The sequence below is a fragment of the Electrophorus electricus genome, chromosome 10, assembly GCF_041902795.1.
Source record: "Electrophorus electricus isolate QZ-2024a chromosome 10, ASM4190279v1, whole genome shotgun sequence".
Classification (NCBI taxonomy): Eukaryota; Metazoa; Chordata; class Actinopteri; order Gymnotiformes; family Gymnotidae; genus Electrophorus; species Electrophorus electricus.
In genome coordinates this window covers 979,007-998,547 of record NC_137506.1, presented here as the reverse complement: position 1 = coordinate 998,547, position 19,541 = coordinate 979,007, and the positions used below count along the sequence as shown (strand labels likewise).

Below are 19,541 nucleotides of genomic sequence, written 5' to 3'. Positions count from 1 at the left end.
GTCATAAGAAATGGATCCAAACTACTAAATAAGGGAGCTTTGTCCCATTGTTTCGCCACCCCTCCTTGGAGGGGGTGGACCTCATCGCTCTCCCTGACTGGATGTTGCTTCATCTGATCTTCTATTTATAGAAAACTGCATATCTATACATATTTGTCAAATCTTTAGAACAAAAGGCATAAAATAAATGTAAAGTATTTGAAGGAATCTGTAGAAGTCTTGTTGTTCATATTTTTCTTCTCCCAGTCTGAACTCTAGTGCCCCCTTGTGGATCAAAGTGCACTAAGCTGCGACACCTTTCTTCTCGTATACTAAATCTTTTGCCGTTCTCATTGGAAGAAAAACCACCGTGGAAGGCGCGCTACTTTAACGGTTTTCCCCATTCTCTGTACCTCTGGTTTGAGTTGACTGGGTTTGTTCTGTCCAGTTTGGCTAGTGCTTCTTCAGCAGCATTTCCTGAAGGGGGAATCTGGGTTGTAGCCAGCTCCAACTTTTCCACCTACCAAAACAACCAGGGCTGCATTGCAGGGTATTACCCTAACAGTTAGTTGTAAATATTTGGTTAATGGCTTTCTGTATATACTGTCCTATTCCATGCTGGCTTGTCCCTTCCTTAAGCAATGTTTGGGGGGGGGGAAATATGCATTTTAACCGGTTCAGCTCTTGAGATGGGATAAGCTGTCCTCTTACAACTGCCCTTAATTTGGAGTTCAAAGATCCAAGATTATTGTTGGCTAGACTTTTTGGGATATTTTAAATATACTACAAATTTTTATTGAATCAGCTTCCCATTTTAGCTGCTGTTTTTTTGAAATCTCTGGAGTTAAAACTAAGAACTTGCCTTTGCTAGATTAAGCATATAGGCTGCTGTTTAGATGTGTTCCTCTGGGCAGCTCATCAATTCAGTTATTGATTGATTTGGCTTTTCCTAAATGTGCCAAAATGTCATCTGTAATAGGGCCAGTGTTTTGTTCCCCTTGAATAACTGAAATCCCTTTATATTCTGATAAATCCCTTGTCTTAAGTGCTCAATAAATTGCAAACAGAAGGGGAGAAACTGCACATCCTTGCCTGCATCTCCTCTGTAAACAGGGCAGTATGGTCCCCGTTCACTTTAACTCTGCCCGTTTATAAAATGATTCCAACATTGAGACAAAGTCCTCACAAACTTCAAATTTATATAAACCTAAAATGTTTGTGTGTGTATATATAAAAGTATTATTTAGACACTTCTAGCTCAATAGTGAATGTCTTTTAGGGCATATACGCAACTCTGGGCTGATTCTACGTTCTGTAGTTGTGTGCTGTGACCTAAGAGAGTCCTGCAGTTGTCTGATTCTGATAAAAGCAGCTCATGGTGGAAAAGGCCTGGAGGTGCTGGTCAAGCCTCTTTGTTGTCATGGAAGTCAACACTAATGTACATTCACTACACTTCTAGGTCTCAGATCACGTTCTTGTCCCTGTTTAGGATGATGGAAATGACTGCCTCTCTCCATGAGAGGTGTTTTCTAACCTTTTTAATTATCCGATTATAGACGCTCATTAACAGGCATCAACCGTGGATGTGCAGTGTCCGTGAACAGATCCAAAAGATATGAATGTTTTTATTCCTTGTGTTCTTAAATTGGTTTTTAAGTGACTTATGGTTTATTTTTGTAATCCAGAGTTTGTTTATGATGTTACATGGTTGTAATATTTGACAGTTCAGTTTTCATGGTTTTTTATGATGATGCTCCCTACCTTGCAAACTTTTATATATAAATATAACTTGTCCCTCAGTTCCCAGTAGCCTTGAGCTGATGTCGTCCGGGCCAGGGGCGAGACCTGCTTATAATATAACAGCCAGATAAATTTCCTCAATTGTTCTCACCTCTGAAATATTATTTTCGGTTCCTGTAACTCCCGAACTCCTAAAAGTGTCTGTCTGTGGTTCATTGTCTGACTGGTGCTGAATATACAGTTTTTGATGGGATGTCACCAAGCAGTCTTAATTCTTAATAAGATCGAGCGGACCAGTGGAGGTGTGTGAAGTGGATGCACCTCTCTCCTCCGTTAAGACGTGAGCACCCGAGACCGTCGTTGTGCTCCCTCCGTGCTACCGTTCACACCCAGATGTCGCTGTTGGAAGTCGAGCTGGGTAGTTGTAACGGTATGCGGTGTGCGCTCCCTTTTACGACGCACGGTCAGCTTTTTCTTTTTTTTGCTCGTGCCGAGTGTGACCCGAGCGGCTATTTCCTCCGCTGCTGTTATAAAGTGCCCGTGCGTTTACCACGCGCTCTCTTTCCCCGGCCACCAAACCGTGAGTGTAGAACTCACAGTTCTTCAGTATATTTAAAAAAGAAAAAATATATATAAAAATTACAAAATCCATAAAACCTCAATAAAAAAAGCACCTCTTTAACATTGAACTAAAATCGCAAGTATTTATTTATTTTTGTTTTGTTTTGTTTTTGCTTCAAAAACAACACTAGGCCTCGGTGTTGTGCGACGCGACCAGTCCGGCACGGCCACATCTCTCGTGAAGACGCTCGTGGGTTTTGAAGGCTGCGGCTGCACGCGCTTCCCCTGGCGGCTCGGTCTGACAAGTCGCGTAAAAGTTTCCGCGTGTACGGCGCAGGTCCGCTCCGCTCCGCCGCTCGCAGGACGCCCCGCTGCTCCGTGGCCGTTACGCACAGCCGGACACAGTCGCTGTCGTTGCTGGTAATCCCGCGGACTCCCCCGGACGGCCGACGGCGATCTCCAAATGAACACGGCGAGCGCGGGGAGTTACCCGATGGCTTCTCTGTACGTTGGCGACCTCCACCCCGACATCACGGAGGCGATGCTGTACGAGAAATTCAGCCCGGCCGGACCGGTGCTTTCCATCCGCGTCTGCCGCGACATGATCACGCGGCGCTCGCTGGGCTATGCGTATGTCAACTTCCAGCAGCCCGCGGACGGTAAGAGCTGACAGCCGCAGGGATACACCGGTTCCCGTTAACGTGTGACTTGCCTGTTTGTTTCGTGCGGCTGCTGATCACGAGCTGTCGTGCACGGGGTGTGCACATGTGCGGGCTGCACGTTTTAAATGGGTGCGCTAGGCTAGTGGCCGGCCGCGGGCGCTACAGCGCGAGCCAGCGACGCTCCGCGAGGGCTCGCACTCTCGCGCCGGACATTTCTGCATGTTGCATGGAGCCACACGCGTGCGAGGGTGCGTCCGCCCGCGGTAACGCGTCTGTGCGCATTTCATCCCAAGTGGATGTGATATCGCAGAGGGATTTTGCTCAAAGGCCGCAGATATAAGGAAGGCTTATTTATGCAGCGTTGTAAATAAGCGTCTTGTTAATCTAATCTGAGGTGTGACATTTGTCGTCTAGGTTACAACCTGGTTCTCCAAGGGGAAAGCCTTCACGTGGTCTATATTTTAGAAATGTGTCCCATCAAAACAAGTCCGTTTGCAGGAGCCTGTGTAATGCACACCCAGTGGGTCTGCTAACGTGTGCATGGAAACTAATGATTACTGATGTTGGGCCGACCGTGTGGATTTGAGGGGTAAAGTTGAAACTACGATTAGATACAGGTGCCTAAGCGGCCTTTACCAAGTAGGTTGCCGTTGAGCGTCTACCCAGAGCAAAGGCCATATCGATTAATGAAGAGATGAAAATAATGATCATTAGCATTTGAATTGGGGACGAATGGTGACGTTGTCCCATAAGAGCCCTGCGTGGCAGCTTTGAGACTACAGATTTAGACAGCGCGATGATAAGGAATTAGATGGGAAACTGAACATGCGCTATTTGACCCACATAGTTAAAGTGTCCCGATTCTTCCATATAGCCTGAGCTGAAGAGCAGGTGGGGGGTTTGCTTCAAACTGGAAGTCTGTGTGGATACTTGAAATACACACACACACACACATTATATATATGTATATGTGTATGTGTGTGTGTGTGTGTGTGTGTTTGAATCTGAAATAAATGTTTTAGTCCTGTTTGAAGGATTCGATATCGGGCCACATTTCACAACCTGGCGTGACCCTATCGAGCTATTTAAAGAGCCACCAAGTGAGTTTAAAGCTTTTCTGCCTTTTGCGACAGCTGGCACAGAGACGTGAGCTCCACGCTGACATTTGAACCTGGTAGGGTGTCACTGAGACTGAGTGGACACAGTCTGACTGACCAAGCGCCGCTTCTGTGGTGGGGGCAGGTGCAATAGGACGGGCCTTGTTTTTGACTCTGACTGATTAAAAGTGCGTTAGTCCTGATTAAAGGTGCGTTAGCTAGAAACGCCGCCTCTGGCGGTTACCTTTGTGAACGCCATGCTGGCACAACTTCCGTTCCCGCCCATGAATGCAAAGCCACGCCTCTAAGATCTGCGAGGGGGCGCGGAGCTCAGTCACGGTTCTCATGACTTCACTTTCGAGCAATTAAATAGACTTTATTAATAATACATCGTTATTTAAATATAGGATATAAATGTGGCGTTATGCTAGCTATACATTTTCAGTATTTCTTTGTAATGAGCTCCAGTGAGTTGATCGGTCACTGCCTGTGTTGGCTAGCTAGCATCGTTAGCTAAAGGAAGTTTGACACAGTTGACGAGCATCAGTTAAATGGCTGTATTTCTCTGAAGGAGGTTCAGCCAGAGCACTACGTTACTTAACTTTCTGAGGGATAAAGATTGATCTCGACTCTCTTGAATGGTGTAGCTGAAGTCTGAAACAGTTCAACGTATTATACAGACTGTGTTTACATTCCTCTCCAGGATTCTGTGCGTAACTTTCATTCCCTGTGCATGCAGTAATTTTCTCCGTTTTGGAAAAGCACGTCCAGCGTCGACTCTTGTGTGAGGACGATTCTTGACATGAGGGGGTTTTTTTAGCACAGTGTGGGGTTTTTTGGGGGACGCCTGTTGATGCAGGGTGCCGGTTGGATTCTGCCACGCTTTCGTAGCCAGACAGACAGAGATGGGGGCTAGAATAATGGAGATGTGAGGAGTGTCTCATAAAGTGACTGACAGGAGATCTGATTCTCTCTGTTCAAGATTGTTCCGGAACAGTTTCTCAGGTGATAAATACATGCTTATACAACTTCTAATATATATATATATATATATATATATATATATATATATACACACACACACACACTTTATTTGAATTAGTAAGATAGGGTGGGAAATTGATTAATGAACTTTTAATTTGCTGGGAAACATATCTGAAACGTTCCAGTTCTCTGAACTGTTGTGATGGGCTGATTACATGCAGTGGAGGTGGGTGTTCGTCCCAGTTAAGATAAGAACACTTTATTGATCCTGACAGAGTTCGACTGTCTCCAGTAAATGAAAACTCAAAATGAGTGATATTTGAAAAATAATGTCCAGTCTGTAAATTTGTGCTTTCTTATTAATTTATTATTATTTATTTATTATGCCATGTAACTTGCCACCCAGAGTGTAAGTTTCGAGTTTTTTTCTCCTCTGAGATCCATCTCCAAGGCCAACAGTCCAATGGTCTTGTAGTTCAAGCTAAAGTCCGTTTTTTTCATCATGACCTGGACAAATAACAGTGGATAAGCGTTCATTGTTTTTTTTGTTGTCTCCATAAAGACATAATGAGTACCACTAATGTCTGCAGTCTGCTTGTCACAAATACAAACACACTAAAATATCATGACCCAATTTCTTGCCCACTATGAAGACTCAAATAATCTGTATTCTGCACCACAGAACAAAACATCCAAAAAGTTTCACTTACAAATCAGATATTTATTATTTGCTGCATCTTTTTAATTAAAAACATATAAAATCATTATTTTATGGCACTCAAATACCTCTTAGACATGTGGACAGAGCCCAGTGATCATAAGGATGAATTGCTTGAATTGTGATCTAGTAATAAATGAGCATATTTTGTCAGATTATATAAAGAAGGGAACAGGTTCAGTTGAGCTGCAGCATGGTGGTTTTCAACTCTGGACCTCAACTCTGTTTTCCAGTCCTGGATTTTGTAAACGTCATACCAGACTCTTACGTAGACTGAACTGCAGTGCCTGGTGTTCCTTTGGTGGGATCTGTGTACCTGTGTCCTATGACGTATATTATCTTATATTGTTGACCAAATCCAGGATGGTGTTGTGGATTTGAAGTCACGAACAGAAGACCCCAGCTCTAGGAAGAGAGCCTCTTTTGCATAGCTGTCTTTTGCATAGCTGTTTCCAAGCCTGGAGAACTACTACCCTGCAGAATTCACACTTGCATTTATGGCCTCTGGCAGACGCCCTTGCCCAGAGCAACTTGCTGAAAGTGCTCTGAAGTGAGTATAATAGATAAGTCAGTGTTCAGAGTACTCTGAAGCCTTGGCTAGAGTGGACAACACGACAGTAAAATAAATGTTTTAAGTGCTTAGTGACCCAATGACAAATTCCAGACCTCTTCTTACACAGTCGAGGCAGTTAATCGAGGTCTCGGGTAGATATTGATCTATAGGAACGGGTTAATCACCACTGCTAATTAGCCCTGGGGATAATTATTATGGTTAATTAGCATGGTTAATTAGCATTTTTAATAAGCAAAGGACAATGGACATGCAGGCCTAAAAGGTAAATATTGTGAGTAGTCATAGCTAGGCATTGATCACTAATTGCAGGCACTTTGTGTTTGTGGGATAACTTAGAATCGATTCAAATCGGTTTTAATTAAAATGGATTTAGACTGTGCATTGAACAACAGACATTGTCCTAAAGCAGCTTTCTAGGAACCTGGTTTAGACCCTAGTGAGGTAACTGAGGACAACACTCCTGTGCATGAGGCCTTAATGCCATATGATACAGTGCAGTTGATTGGTTTTAGCACAGTGGCATATGAAATTACATAACATTCCACAATGTCACTAATGCGTCCGGTATAAACAGACATTCAGCATGCTGCATGCATTAAACACGGTACGTCCATTAAACACGCTACATAAATTCAACACGCTACATAAATTCAACACGCTACATAAATTCAACACGCTACATAAATTCAACACGCTGCATAAATTCAACACAGTGCATGCATTCAACACGGCACATGCATTCAACACGGTACGTTCATTCAACACTGTACATGCTTTCAACACGCTACATACATTCAAAACGGTATATACATTCAACATGCTACATTCATTCAACACGCATGCATTAAACACAGTACGTCCATTCAACACTGTACATGCGTTCAACACGCTACATGCGTTCGACATGCTGCATGCGTTCGACACGCTACGGCACCATGGGCAACACCTGGCTCTTTGCGCTTAGCTTTTCACTTCACACACATCCTATTCACAGTACAGAGGTCAAAAGGTCAGAGCTCCTCAAACTCCTCGACCCCGACTGAAGACTCAGAATGTCAGCATGTTTTTTACGTGCGTGAGAAACAGCTTAGCAACCCAAAGGTGTGTCACGTTTGAAGGGGTGGGGGCATTAGAGGGAATCATGCTTGAGCTTGTGAACACAGACTGCTTAATAAAAGTGAAGTGAAACTGATTATCTCTTAATTCTTTATATAGTCTTCATACTTTGCTTAAATTTAGAGGCACAATGGGTCTCCAGAGTAGCTCTCCCCCTTCGCTCTCCTCAATAAATCTAAATCAGTGAGACTATCATCCAGTAACAGGTCCAAGACTGCCATGTGTCTTGATCTTGGCGTGCACTGGCCGTGCGTGTAAGCAGTTGTCAACCGTAGCGCTGTCCTCGCGAGTCCGCCCTGTGCTCCATCGATGGGTAGGGATCTGGTGGTGTCAGCTCGCAGGACCCTGCATGGCTATATATAGATGTGATGAGCTCCCAGCCTTGCCTGACTCATGGTTAAACTAGTGCAAGTCTCAAACTAATGAAACGGCCCCAGCTGGACACGAGTCTGCCTCTATTACACTCAAGTTTTGTTTTTCCAAAGTTCAGATCAGATTGTATTTTGGCATGTGGACTGGATTCAGTAAAAAGAAAAAAATGTACTGGTGTTTTCTTGGATTGAATTCAGTCCAGAAGTGGACGTGGAAGTTTGGGATTGGTTGAGGCACTTTTCCAGCAACAGTCCCAGACTGTGTGTTACTGGTTTGGTGCAGAGAGTGCCTGTAGTCGGTGGGGTGAGAACTGGGAATATTGCAGTCCCCGTGACCTCTGCTCCTCGTCTGTCTGACCCCTATGTTAAACACAATCACACTCCAAACTGCTGCCTTGTGCTTTAAACAGAGGGTGTGTGTGCGTGTGCACGTTTCCACTAGAGGAGTGATGGGAACAAAAGGTAGCGGGCCTGTGTGTGTGTGTGTGTGTGTGTGTGTGTGTGTGTGTGTGTGTGTGTGTGTGTGTGTGTCAGTACATGCAGTATGGTGCAGTTGCCCTCCTCTACAGGAGCAGCACAGCAGGTATAGAGAGCTTTGTTAGCTTTGTTAGCCATCCTGCATGCATCTCTAAAGTCATTACTGAGGTCAACGATCAAGAGCTTGAGTCTGGTCCTGTGCCACTGCTCTACAATCAGAGCTCCCATTCAGAGTGAAAAGTGAAACCGCACTGAATACAGACACAACTGTAATTCAATCTCATACCATAACATGAACTGTAGTTCGTCATGCCATAACATGAGCTGTAGTTTCATACCATAGCATGAGCTGTAGTTCACGTCATACCATAACATGAGCTGTAGTTTGTCATACCATAGCATGAGCTGTAGTTCACGTCATACCGTAACATAAGCACCTGAGACTGCATGATGTGCCTGCTCATGCTACACACCTCAAACTCAGTGTACTTCACAGAGCAAGCAGCACCGTCAGAGAAGACACGTCAGATTTGGTGTTGTAGTGTTCTCTTCAGTTTTAAAGAATGTTGCTATTTTTGTTTTAGAAAATAGTTTGGCGTATCGTCCTTGCTGTAGTTTGGCGTCTCGCCCTTGCTGTAGTTTGGCGTCTCGCCCTTGCTGTAGTTGCCTCAGTTCCCTGATGGCTTCTTTGCTTTTTCACTTGTATGTTCAATCTGATAAACCACAATGAATGAAAAAGACAAATTGAACATGGGTCGAGGTGACCTGAGCAAGAGGAGTGATTGTGGAAGAGGTGAGGAAGAGAAATATGATTGCCTGTTTTTTGGTTTCCAGCCGAGAGGGCCCTGGACACCATGAACTTCGACGTGGTGAAGGGAAAACCCATCAGGATAATGTGGTCCCAGAGGGATCCGTCGCTCCGCAAGTCTGGGGTCGGGAACGTCTTCATCAAGAACCTGGACAAGTCCATTGACAACAAGGCCCTCTACGACACCTTCTCCGCCTTCGGAAACATCCTGTCCTGCAAGGTAGGGGCGGACCCTCAGACCGCATGGACACTTGGGAGTGTGTCCACATAAAAAGAGGAAAATGTACTAGGAGGTTTTAGGCTGCCACTGGATTACATCCCTCAGTAGCAGTGTTTCCTGATTCTGGTCCAGGATCTTTGGAGTGCGTGACCAGTAGCTAAAAGCAGCCCTTTAAAACACTGAGGTCCTAGAATTCCCTGATGAGAACCATCAGGTGCACTGGAGCTTAAAGGGAATAAAGGGGTTTCCGGAATTGGGAAACACGGCTGACTGACGATTATAATTTATACTGTGAGCAGGGATGTGGTTCAGGCCTGGAGAACCTTCCACCATTTGGCATTTCCTTCCAGAACTAATCTTACACACAGTCGAGTTATTCAAGACCTCCAGTAACGTTTGTAATATTAGAGCCAGGCATTACAGTTCAGCTCAGATCTGTGGGGGAGGGGTAGATCTCCAGGACTGGACTTGAGCATGGCTGCGTTAGAGTTAAGAAGGAATGCCTTCAGATTAAATGATTGATCTTTGTGTTTGATTATCGTGGTAATGGTGTTCCGGAGGTGAGGAGAGAAAGGCCATCAGTGATGTGTGACTGACTGCAGCTTCTGCTGCATTTCGGAGTCGATGACGTCACTGCCAATATCTGAAGCTGATTGGTCCTCCCTACACAGGTGGTGTGTGATGAGAACGGCTCGAAGGGCTACGCGTTTGTCCACTTCGAGACGCAGGATGCCGCGGACCGTGCCATCGAGAAGATGAATGGGATGCTCCTGAATGATCGCAAGGTGTGAGTGTCTAGACAGAACGGCGGAGAAGCGAGCCGCGTGGTTTAGCGCCGGATGGGTTGTTTTTTTACCGCCGCGCGTTTGCCGTTTACGCCAAACGCGGTGGTAAGAGAGAAAACACCACAGAGCCAAGGGCTCCTGAACTAACCTCTCTGTCCCGCAAGCAGTCATAGGACACAAGGTTGTCTAAATGGAGCAGACAATGAACACACCCAGCACGTAACATAGCAGACAGTGTCCGCACTGTCCGTTCTGCTTGTTAAACCTGTAGCCGGTGTCAGTAGCAGTGACCCCGATCCTTCTGTGACGGAAAATCGTGGAACAGAACTTATCCCTTTATATGTGGAGTTCCACATTACTCCACAGAAAAGTTTGGGAAACGGGGGAACTTATTATTCATTATTTCACCTCTTTCTCCAGAAATAAAATGTTCCAGTACTTAGTTCCAGTACTTAGTTCCAGTTCAGATTAGGTCGGCCTGTCTGGTCAGCTGCGCCCAGTCCGTGTTCCTCGAAAGCCACTTCATGCCTTTAGTTCCACACAGTTCTGATCACGGCGGCCATCAACAGTTAGCTGTGAGCTGAACTAACTGCTCAATTATTTTAAAAAAAATAGATTTTGCTAATAGCTCAACAAGAGGCTCTACATTTCCATTCTGTGATTATAATAGTAGGACAATGGTGAAGACCTTCTTTTCATATTCACAGATCTGATTAATGCTCATATTCACAGATCTGATTAATGCTCATATTCACAGATCTGATAATGCTCATATTTACAGATCTAATAATGCTCATATTTACAGGTCTGATAATGGTCATATTTACAGATCTGATAATTCTCATATTTATAGATCCAATACTCAGATATACAGATCTGATAATATTTATAGATCTGATAATGCTCATAGTTACAGATCTGATAATGCTCATATTTACAGATCTGATAATGCTCATATTTACAGATCTGATAATGCTCATATTCACAGATCTGATAATGGTCATATTTACAGATCTAATAATGCTCATATTTATAGATCTAATACTCAGATATACAGATCTGATAATGTTAATATTTATAGATCTAATAATGCTCATATTTATAGATCTAATAACGCTCATATTTATAGATCTGATAACACTCATATTTATAGACCTGATAATGTTCAGATATACAGATCTAATAATGATCATATTTACAGATCTGATAATGCTCAGATTTACAGTCATTAGTCATACGTTTTTTCCCAATGTCACATTCACATTTCAATGCCCCCTGTGTGTGTGTGTGTGTGTGTGTGTGTGTGTGTGTGTGTGTGTGTGTGTGTGCATCACTGCCGTCGCCACACACTCTCAGATCACTCCCGTCTGGACACACTCCTCTTACTAGGACAGAAGCCAGCCAGAGCTGTGCGTGAGACACTTTTACGTGAGACACTTTCACATGAGGCTTTCTAACATCAGTGGCGTCTCTGTACTGTATGTAGGTTTGTGGGGAGGTTCAAGTCCCGGAAGGAGAGAGAGGCAGAGCTGGGCGCCAAAGCCAAAGAATTCACCAACGTCTACATCAAGAACTTTGGAGAGGACATGGATGATGACAGACTGAAAGAGATCTTTGATAAATACGGTACAGCTGGGCGTGGCCTGAGTCAGTTCTTTGATAAATACGGTACAGTTGGGTGTGGCCTGAGTCAGTTCTTTGATAAATACGGTACAGCTGGGCGTGGCCTGAGTCAGTTCTTTGATAAATACGGTACAGTTGGGCGTGGCCTGAGTCAGTTCTTTGATAAATACGGTACAGCTGGGCGTGGCCTGAGTCAGTTCTTTGATAAATACGGTACAGTTGGGCGTGGCCTGAGTCAGTTCTTTGATAAATACGGTACAGTTGGGCGTGGCCTGAGTCAGTTCTTTGATAAATACGGTACAGTTGGGCGTGGCCTGAGTCAGTTCTTTGATAAATTCGGTACAGCTGGGCGTGGCCTGAGTCAGTTCTTTGATAAATACGGTACAGTTGGGCGTGGCCTATGTTTTTTAACTTGAAATTCATTTAAGCCAGACTCGATTTTGCAGTTTACTTCAGAAACCAGAGTAATGACCAGGTATATACATATGCTGATATTAATAGCATCAACCATAAAGTGTTAGAGATCAGAGACATCGGTGGGGCTTTTAAGTATATAACAGTGGACAGGGGTGGGGGTATAGATATATATATATATAGAGAGAGAGAGAGAGAGGCACCAATTATTACTCAACTGTGTAGATTAACTGTTATTAGAGTCCAAGAACTTCCTGGACTATTTGGGCACTCCACAGATTTTGTATTCTTGAGAGTTAGAAAAAAAACAAAAACATTTTTGGGTTTCATGACAGCAGACAAATATTAGAAAACCCAGAAATTTCAGAACATTTTCAGAACATTGTTGTTCAGAACATAAGAGTATATTTTTAAATGTGCATGACTTCAGTGTAACTGATCTGTTGTTCCATACCTGAAGCTGAACGCCATCCTCATCATCACCTGCAGGTAAAACTCTGAGCGTAAAGGTCATGACAGACCCTGCGGGGAAGTCCAGAGGGTTCGGCTTCGTCAGCTACGAGAAGCACGAGGATGCAAACAAGGTGTCATGATCACCGTCAGCCTCCATGTAGAGAGAGAGAACATCCAGACAAAAGAGAGGGAGAGCAGAGGAGAGAGAGAGAGAGAGAGAGAGCAGAGAGAGAGAGCAGAGAGAGAGAGAGAGAGCAGAGAGAGAGAGAGAGAGAGAGAGAGAGAGCAGAGAGAGAGAGAGAGAGAGAGAGAGAGGCAGAGAGAGAGGCAGAGAGAGAGAGAGAGAGAGCAGAGGAGAGAGAGAGAGAGCAGAGGAGAGAGAGTGAGGGAGGGAGAGAGAGAGAGCAGACAAAAGAGAGAGAGAGCAGAGGAGAGAGAGAGAGAGAGCAGAGGAGAGAGAGAGAGCAGAGGAGAGAGAGAGAGCAGACAAAAGAGAGAGGCAGAGGAGAGAGAGAGAGAGAGAGAGAGCAGAGAGAGAGCAGAGGAGCGAGAGAGAGAGCAGAGGAGAGAGAGAGAGAGAGCAGAGGAGAGAGAGTGAGGGAGGGAGAGAGAGAGAGCAGACAAAAGAGAGAGAGAGCAGAGGAGAGAGAGAGAGAGAGAGAGAGAGCAGAGGAGAGAGAGAGCAGAGGAGAGAGAGAGAGAGAGAGAGAGCAGAGGAGAGAGAGAGAGCAGACAAAAGAGAGAGGCAGAGGAGAGAGAGAGAGAGCAGACAAAAGAGAGAGGGAGAGCAGAGGAGAGAGAGAGCAGACAAAAGAGAGAGGGAGAGCAGAGGAGAGAGAGAGCAGACAAAAGAGAGAGGGAGAGCAGAGGAGAGAGAGAGAGCAGACAAAAGAGAGAGGGAGAGCAGAGGAGAGAGAGAGAGCAGACAAAAGAGAGAGGGAGAGCAGAGGAGAGAGAGAGAGCAGACAAAAGAGAGAGAGAGAGCAGACAAAAGAGAGAGAGAGAGCAGACAAAAGAGAGAGAGCAGACAAAAGAGAGAGAGAGCAGACAAAAGAGAGAGAGAGAGAGCAGAGGAGAGAGAGAGAGAGAGAGAGCAGAGGAGAGAGAGAGAGAGCAGACAAAAGAGAGAGAGAGCAGAGGAGAGAGAGAGAGAGAGAGCAGACAAAAGAGAGAGAGAGAGCAGAGTATAGTTAAGATAAGTATTCCAAGCTGGTGTACACGCAGAGCAAGACATACACACACATACACACACACACACACTGTATGATAGCTAGAATGCTAGATTTCAGAGTCCTGTTAACGTAAGCCATTATGTTTAATTCTCCCATTAGCTAATGCTAATGCTAATCCTACTGTAGCTAACGTTGGGTATCGTATAACTCAAATCGATTGCTTATGACAGCAGATTGTTGAGATGAGACGAGAATTAACAGTTTTTTGAGCCCTGTAGTTTAACTGGTTAAAAGCTTGCTAACATTTCAATTCCCAAATAACATTATTCACATTTTGTCACCAAATCAATCTAATTACACAGACAGTAAACATTGAATATGTTATTAAGAACGACCAATTAAATATATTAAGCTTTGAAAGATTTTCGGGTTTTACCGTTTTCTCTCAGGAAACGTTACAGCCAGCATTGGCACGCACTATTTCACATCACCTACTGACATCTGCCTGTAGAGCGGCAAAAGGCACAAAGAGGTGCCACAGCAGCTAAACTGACGGGGTTGTGCCTGTAGGCACTTTGTCCTCGTGGGCCTCGTGAGCGCAGGCCGATGCCGATTTATTGGCTGGCTGATGTATCGGTCGACCACTAATGCTGGCTATAAGGTAAAACGACTGAAACTAAGGAAGGATATTTGGATACGTGTTTGCATGTATGGATGGATGGATGGATAGATGGATGGATAGATGGATGGATAGATGGATGGATGGATGGATGGATGGATGGATGGGCTGATGAAAGAAAGGATGGTCCTCCATCCTCCAACCTAAGCTGCGCCAATGTGCTCTTGCAGGCGGTGGAGGAGATGAATGGCACAGAGATGAATGGCAAGGCCGTGTTCGTTGGACGCGCTCAGAAGAAGATGGAGCGGCAGGCGGAACTCAAGCGGAAGTTTGAGCAGCTGAAGCAGGAGAGAATCAGCAGGTACCAGGTAACCTCACGCGCCTTCGCCCGCAATCGCCTGCCATCGTCTGGCTTTGTGGCGCGTGTGTTTGCGTAAACGCACTCGTGTGTCCGTGCTGAACTTGCTGATGTGTTTCTGCAGGGTGTGAACTTGTACATTAAGAATCTGGATGACACCATTGATGATGAGAAACTGCGTAAGGAATTCTCTCCGTTTGGCTCCATCACCAGTGCAAAGGTGGGTTAAAGGTCAAATATTAAAGGCCAGTGTTTTATTGCTTTACATAAACAACTTAAACATAAATGAACCATAAACAACAGCTATCAGCCCATCAGAGAAGCAAGGGGAATGAGGCTGGGTGTGGGCGTGGACATGAGTGGGCGTGGACATGAGCTTGAGTGTGGGCGTGGACATGAGTGGGTGTGGGTGTGGGCGTGAGACATAATCCCTGGTTTATCTGACGTAAACCCTCCGCAGAGCAGTAGAGCTGTAAAGTGTGCAGTCTAGACCTGACGTAAACCCTCCGCAGAGCAGTGGAGCTGTAAAGTGTGCAGTCTAGACCTGACGTAAACCCTCCGCACAGCAGTAGAGCTGTAAAGTGTGCAGTCTAGACCTGACGTAAACCCTCCGCACAGCAGTAGAGCTGTAAAGTGTGCAGTCTAGACCTGACGTAAACCCTCCGCAGAGCAGTAGAGCTGTAAAGTGTCCAGTCTATACCTGACATAAACCCTCCGCACAGCAGTAGAGCTGTAAAGTGTGCAGTCTAGACCTGACGTAAACCCTCCGCAGAGCAGTGGAGCTGTAAAGTGTGCAGTCTAGACCTGAAGTAAACATTCCGCACAGCAGTAGAGCTGTAAAGTGTGCAGTCTAGACCTGACGTAAACCCTCCGCAGAGCAGTGGAGCTGTAAAGTGTGCAGTCTAGACCTGAAGTAAACCCTCCGCAGAGCAGTGGAGCTGTAAAGTGTGCAGTCTAGACCTGAAGTAAACCCTCCGCACAGCAGTAGAGCTGTAAAGTGTGCAGTCTAGACCTGACGTAAACCCTCCGCAGAGCAGTAGAGCTGTAAAGTGTGCGGCCAAGACTTGATGTAAATGTAAATGGCGTGTTTGACGTGGCAGGTGATGCTCGAGGAGGGTCGCTCCAAGGGCTTCGGCTTCGTGTGCTTCTCATCGCCGGAGGAGGCCACCAAGGCGGTGACTGAGATGAACGGGCGCATCGTGGGCTCCAAGCCGCTCTACGTGGCCCTGGCGCAGCGCAAGGAGGAGCGCAAGGCTCACCTCACCAACCAGTACATGCAGCGCATCGCTGGCATGCGTGCCATGCCAGCTAACGCCATCATCAACCAGTTCCAACCTGCCAGCGGTTACTTCATGCCAGCCGTGCCGCAGGTGAGCGCCAGGGCCCTGGCTCGTGCCGGCTTATGCCAATGTCATAGCCTGACAGGCGGCTGTGGTTCCTCACAGCCGCGTTACAGCTCGGGGGAGGTATACACCTCTCCAGGTGGTATGCTGTCAGTAGAGTTTCTGCAAAGGCGATCATTTGCTTTACCTTAACCTGACCTTTACCTTAAACATACCACAGACTAAACTGTCTAATATCTGCGCCGGTTGAAATAACGAGCTCTGATTTTCAGATTTTTCACATTTAAATTGAAACTTTTAAAAAGTTGTTCTTCGAGGGCACTTTGCGGTAGCACAAGAGATGGTGATCTGTGCCAATGTCGACCTGTGTGACCATGTGCACCGGTGCCACAGGCTCAGAACAGAACCACGTACTACGCGCCCAGCCAGCTGGCGCAGATGCGGCCAAACCTGCGTTGGCAGCAGCAGGGAGGCAGAGCGCAGGGTGGCTTCCAGGGCATGCCCCCCTCCATGCGTCAGCCCAGCCCACGCACCAACATCCGCCACGTTGGTCCCGGCAGCTCCACGCAAGGACCTCGCGGAATACCAACAGGTGCCCAGAGAGGGGGTGAGCGAACCCTGCCGAGCACGTGCTAACACGGCTAACCACCAACAGAGGCCTGCGTGGCTCAGTTAGCATTAGTGAATTAGCGGTTCACTGATGCAGTCTGCTACTGCACCTCCCACTACAGAGTATAATACACCACCAACCCTTCCACTGATGACATGTTTCTCGGCCAATCACGGATATCCAAGCAGAACGGTTCTGTGTGCTTGGCTGAGGCAGATGCCCAGAAAAGTGCCCACTCCTAACATTGCCTCTGTCTCTCTTGTGTTCTGTTTGTCTGTAGCTGGTACGGGTCAGCTCGGTGGCCGCCCTGGGATGGGCGTGACCACGCCCCGTACCATGCCGCCTTACAAGTATGCCACCTCTGTGCGAAGCAGCCAGCCTCAGCTGGTGCAACCCATGGCCCTACCACAGGTACGGTACTGCCGGGCACACGGCCCAAACGCCCTACCACAGGTACGGTACTGCCGGGCACATGGCCCAAACGCCCTACCACAGGTACGGTACTGCCGGGCACACGGCCCAAACGCTCTACCACAGGTACGGTACTGCCGGGCACACGGCCCAAACGCTCTACCACAGGTACGGTACTGCCGGGCACACGGCCCAAACGCTCTACCACAGGTACGGTACTGCCGGGCACACGGCCCAAACGCTCTACCACAGGTCCAGTGCCACCTGCACACGGCCGGAACACTCAATCATCACTACAATGCACAAGACGCAGACGCAAATCCATAATCTGTTTTTAACTCTGACGTTCCTGGAGATTTTTTGCCTTTTATCTTGCGAAAGACATCTGCAGAATTCATGTCCTGCTCAGTCATGTTTGATTACCATTTGAAGTTTATCGAACTTTTTCCCCACAATAGAAGATGCACATGGATTTCATGGAATGCCTGAGAAATACACCACTGCTCTAATGTAGTGGGTCTGTTTGAAGTGCCTGCAGGTTCACTGGGAGAAGCATTTAAACAGGGAGCTCTGTGATGCTCTGTCAGTTCTCTGTGATGCTGTGTGGATGCTATGAGAACTGATTTAAAGAGAGACCACCCTGAATGCTCTGTAATTCCCTGTGATGCTCTGTCAGTACACTGTCATGCTCTGTGATTCCCTGTGATGGTCTGTCAGTACACTGTCATGCTCTGTAATTCCCTGTGATGCTCTGTCAGTACACTGTCATGCTCTGTGATTCCCTGTGATGGTCTGTCAGTACACTGTCATGCTCTGTAATTCCCTGTGATGCTCTGTCAGTACATTGTCATGCTCTGTGACCAGGTTTGTGCTGCTGTGCTTGTTCTTGCCCAGACGCAGCCTGCCGTGCATGTGCAAGGTCAGGAGCCCCTGACAGCCTCCATGTTGGCCGCTGCCCCGCCCCAGGAGCAGAAGCAGATGCTGGGTGAGTCTTGGGGCCTTCAGTGCATCTACAGCGTATCCGCGTGCCTCAGAGCGACAGTTTGTAATTCTGCCTTTCGGTATTCTTAGTTTGTGCAGCATAAGTTTGACCAGACAGAAATAAAATGCTCCATTAATGACCATCTCTCCTAACGTTCTCTTCTGGCCTTTTTTGCTTCCTCACTCCATCATCGTCCCTCCTCCTCTCTTCATGTCCTCTTCCTCGTTCCGTTCTCTGTCTCTCTCTCATCTCTCTCTCCCTCCCTCCTCCGCTCCGTCTCTCCTAGGCGAGCGTCTCTTCCCTCTGATCCAGGCCATGCACCCGAGCCTAGCAGGAAAGATCACCGGAATGTTGCTTGAGATCGATAACTCTGAACTCCTGCACATGCTGGAATCCCATGAGTCCCTGCGCTCCAAGGTCAGGCTGCTAATGTTCCCTCTTGCCAGTGTCAAAACAACACTATATATATATATATGTGTGTGTGTGTGTGTGTGTGTGTGTGTGTGTGTGTATATATATATATATGTGTGTGTGTATATATATATATATATATATATATATATATATATATATATATATATATATATATATATATATATATATATATATAATTGTGTGTGTGTGTGTGTGTGTGTGTGTGTGTGTGTGTGTGTGTGTGTGTGTATGTATGTATGGGTGGGTGTGGGTGGGTGTGTAGGTGGAGGAGGCTGTAGCTGTTCTCCAGGCTCACCAGGCGAAGAAAGACGCCACCCAGAAAGTAGGAGTCAATTCTGCCACCGCGGCTGCTACGTCATGACGAGTGACGCTCGCTCGCCAAAGGGTAACGGACTTTCCGCTGGACACACGACTGATCAGATAAATACCACCTACATACTCATACATATCAATAATTTATTATAATGTTAGAGGTGAAGTTTTCCAAGACAACTCGAACAGCCTTTGAAATACTGTATGTAGGTGCTTTAAATAAAATGTCTTGTTATAATTTCTATATTTAAGTTATAACTCCTTTTTCTTGTTTGTGTGGGTTTTCGTAGGCTGAAGTGAAGGCTTGTGAGGAGAACACTTCACTGTCTAGTGCAACCAACCTAAAAAACAGAAAACATCAAAAAAGAGTAAAAATATAATTTAAAAACCTACTTGAACATTAAAGTTTTGTTGCAGGGCTTATATTTTTAACTCTGTAATCATTTTTAAATAAATACTGATAGCCTATTTAAAAATGTATTTAAATGGTGGCGCTTTTCTTTGAGGGAAAACTCTCTGGAACGTGGCCGAGACGGTCCTTTTTGTACGAGGCCATCCAGCTTGGTTCTTTTGCTTTGGTTGAGAGTCGTGTGTTTGCTGGTTTGTTTGGGGTTCTCTCCCACCTTCACAACCCTGAGTGGTGTGGCCGTCTAAATAAAGGGATGACTATTTAAAAAGTATTGTGTGTCCTGTGTTGCTCTGTTTCTGTCGACCGTA

At 46.0% G+C, this 19,541-nt stretch overlaps 1 protein-coding gene across 2 annotated transcripts; it reads left to right on the top strand.

Moving 5' to 3' along the window:
• Positions 1-2,263: 2,263 nt before the first annotated feature.
• Positions 2,264-19,504, top strand: pabpc4 (poly(A) binding protein, cytoplasmic 4 (inducible form)). Of its 2 annotated transcripts, none has more exons than XM_035532782.2 (14): positions 2,264-2,939; positions 9,114-9,307; positions 9,979-10,094; positions 11,579-11,718; positions 12,619-12,713; positions 14,604-14,741; positions 14,856-14,951; positions 15,832-16,101; positions 16,468-16,666; positions 16,965-17,095; positions 17,990-18,080; positions 18,364-18,494; positions 18,775-18,897; positions 19,115-19,504. In XM_035532782.2, the coding sequence occupies exons 1-13, from the start codon at positions 2,744-2,746 to the stop codon at positions 18,871-18,873; spliced, it is 1,896 nt and encodes a 631-aa protein (XP_035388675.1). In that variant the 5' UTR covers positions 2,264-2,743; the 3' UTR covers positions 18,874-18,897; positions 19,115-19,504. The 2 variants fall into 2 exon arrangements, with proteins under 2 accessions (XP_035388675.1, XP_035388673.1); XM_035532780.2 differs by having other exon boundaries at positions 16,468-16,681.
• Positions 19,505-19,541: the final 37 nt, after the last annotated feature.